The sequence below is a fragment of the Prunus persica genome, unplaced genomic scaffold (genome assembly GCF_000346465.2).
Source record: "Prunus persica cultivar Lovell unplaced genomic scaffold, Prunus_persica_NCBIv2 scaffold_138, whole genome shotgun sequence".
In the NCBI taxonomy this organism is placed as follows: Eukaryota; Viridiplantae; Streptophyta; class Magnoliopsida; order Rosales; family Rosaceae; genus Prunus; species Prunus persica.
Window position 1 is genome coordinate 2,897 of NW_018027210.1, and position 3,336 is coordinate 6,232.

A 3,336-nucleotide genomic window follows, 5' to 3' on the forward strand; every position below is an offset into this window, starting at 1 on the left:
ATTGAGAGAGAACGAACAGTTGCAAAACTATGCAAAACCGGCTCGTTTTTGGACGGAATCCGGCGAAAACAGCGACGGCTAGCAGCGGAGAGCGGTCGGGGCTTGAAGACGGAACCAAGCTGGTCCTGTTGGCACCGACGGCAGGGGCAGAGGTGTTCGATGGCGGAAGTTTTGGCAATCGGAAGGTGACGGGAGGAAGATAGCCTGAGAAGGAGAGAGAGAGAGAGAGAGAGAGAGAGAGAGAGAGAGAGAGAGAGAGAAAGAGAGAGAGAGATGAGGTTTTAATCTGATTTTTCAAATTACCATTTTGCCCCTCGTGATATTTTACTCGTATTTTCTTCGTTAAAGCTCCAATTCGAACCCACTTTGTGTCTACGAACTCATTTCGTCGTGCTCTACGCAACGATGTATGTGGAATTGTCAAATTCCTTTTCAGTCAAAAAGTCAACTTTGCGTTAATAAATTATTCCAAGGGAAAACTTGTCTTTCCTCATAATAAATTACTAATTAAATATGAATTTTAGGTTTGGGTCATTACAACCTACCCCCCTTATAAAAATTTCGTCCTCGAAATTTATGCACCTGTCACTCGAAGAGGTGAAGGTACTGCTCCCGCATTTGGTCTTCGGGTTCCCATGTAACCTCTTCCACAGTATGACTCCTCCATAAGACCTTCACAAGTGGAATCTCTCTTGATCGCAACACTTGCGTCTTCCAATCCAAAATCTGAACTGGTTGCTCTACATAAGTGAAATCAGCCTCCAATTCTACTGGTTGCTCCTTTAACACATGGGAAGGGTCGGAAATATATTTTCGGAGCAAGGAGACATGGAAAACATCATGCAATTGAGCTAGATCTGAAGGCAAGGCAAGCCTATAAGCTATTGGACCCACACGCTCTATAATCGCATAGGGTCCGATATAGCGAGGACTTAGTTTTCCCCGCTTCCCAAACCTCACTACACCTTTCCAAGGTGATAATTTCAAAAATACCCAGTCTCCACCTCAAACTGAAGATCTTTTCTTCTATTGTCCGCATAGCTCTTTTGTCGGTCCTGGGCTGTCTTGAGTCGTTCTCTAATGATTTGTTCTTGTTTCTTGGTCAATTCAACATCCTCAGATACGACCAATCTGTGTTCACCCACTTCATCCCAATAGAATGGCGTTCTACACTGTCTCCCATACAAGGCATCAAATGGAGACATTCCGATACTCACTTGATAACTGTTATTATATGCAAACTCCATAAGTGGTAACTTTTCATCCCAATCACCCCGAAATTGAAGTGCACACGCTCTCAACATGTCTTCTAGTGTTTGAATTGTCCTCTCAGACTGACCATCTATCTGGGGGTGAAATGCAGTACTAAACTGCAATTGGGTTCCAAAAGCTTCATTTAACTTTGTCCAAAAACGGGATGTAAACCGTGGGTCTCGATCTGAAACAATGGATACTGGTACTTCATGAAGTCTCACGATCTCATCTATGAAAATCTTAGCCAGTTTGTTCAAACTATAATTTGCTCTCACCAGTAGAAAATGAGCTGATTTGGTGAGTCGATCCACGATTACCCACACACCATCATGCTTACTCTGTGTTCGGGTGTTGTTAAAATGTTAACTCGCAATTGTACGGGCCAATTAGTAGTATAGCAAGACAAGTACGAGGTCGTACCCACGAGGACTGAGAAGTTAAAATTAGTTATGTACTTAGATTACCAAATTCAAGAAAGTAGGAGGTTAAGTCTAAAATAGAATTTAAAGCAAGAGTGATTGTAATTGTTGAACAAATGAGGCAAAACGAAATTTCAAACAAAAGCAAAGTGAACAAATGTAACAAAGAGTACTTTTGTAGGCTGGAAACAGATTGGGAGACTAGGGCATTCGATTCACCATAACAATTCAATTCTGGGTTATAAGGAGTCAAGTGACAAGTCTCATTCGAATTCAAAGATTGATTCTAGCTAAAGTATGATTAGGCCATGGTGTCTGGTCCTAACCCTGTGCTCCTAATTCCCTAACTTGATCATTTGTTGTCTAATCTAAATTAAGCATTAGGAACCCATTAAGCATAGAAGAACAATTTAAACAACCAAGCATGTATCTAATCCCTGTTGTCGAATGTCCATACATACTTTTCTTATTCATAGTTCAATTCAAATCAAAGCATGGTGTCTACTCTTGATTCAAACCAAGGTAGCTAATATACAAGTTCTAATGGTGATCAATCATCCAAACAAGCATATTAACTGATAAGCATAAAGAATAGGAATATGAATCATGAATCAAACTTGAAACTCAAAACTTCAACTTATAAACCCAGAATATTCATGTTAGGTTACATCATAGCCCTAGTTATGAATTTAGCTACTCATAATGGAAATGAAACTTAAGCAAAAATGAGAAAACATATTGAATGCAATAAGAGTAGAGAAACCCAATTCTGAAGTTGCTTGTGGTTTCCAAGGCTTCTCCAGGTGCTTCTCCACGTGTTGAGCCTATTCTTAACAACTAAAATGAGTTATTAAAAACAGCAACTTTAATTCTCGCAAGTGCACGAACCGTTTATAGTATAGCTTATGTAAATACGAGGTCGATCCCACGGAGAATGGTAACTTGGTTCCAAGTTAAATTACTTAGAATGCTAGAAAAACATAGAACAAAGAAAGTGACTAACTAGCTAAAGGCAAGGTCGAATTCAACCATGCCTCTTGCTAATTACTCAAGGTCTAGGACAGAATCCTAGCACCACACACGCACTCGAAATGGGGGGTTTTGTTGTTGAAATGAAAACAAGAAAATGAAATGAAAGTGCTTGAAAGTAAACACTAGCAGCAATGAACAAGTTGTAACACAATGATGGAAAGGTGTTAGAGCCTTGGAATCTGCCACTAGTCTTCCCATCCAAGTTATGAATGCATAGAAACTGACTCAAGCTTCATCAACAATAGATTATCGCATACAAGCCTATGGTATCTAGGTGCAGGATGCATGATTCTCCTAAGGCATGTGATTATGCATGGTATCTACACAACACGTGATCTCTAATATGCAACCTAAGCATGGTATCTACTTAGAATAAAGCATACAAGAGTCATTAATCTCCTTGAGAATATGATAATCACACAAGTCCTAGAACATGGTATCTGTCCTAGTCAACATATGGTTATTAACCCCTTGAATGATTCTTAGGCCATTCATGTGTTGCTTGTGAAAGGAGAGTAGAATTGGTGAATCTAAACCCCTTCCCAACCTGTGCTAGATGCATAAAATCCTAGTTAGCTACTCCAAGAAAACATACATCAAGCATTCATCTCCTACCACTGATTTGTCAAGA

The 3,336-nt window shown here is 39.8% G+C and overlaps 1 protein-coding gene across 1 annotated transcript; it reads right to left on the reverse strand.

The window, feature by feature from the left end:
* Positions 1-585: 585 nt before the first annotated feature.
* On the reverse strand, positions 586-1,205 carry LOC109946406. The gene is made up of 2 exons (XM_020553948.1): positions 994-1,205; positions 586-874 (listed from the first exon to the last, which is right to left on the reverse strand). Exons 1-2 carry the CDS (start codon positions 1,203-1,205, stop codon positions 586-588), a joined length of 501 nt encoding a protein of 166 aa, XP_020409537.1.
* Between the last annotated feature and the right edge of the window lie 2,131 nt (positions 1,206-3,336).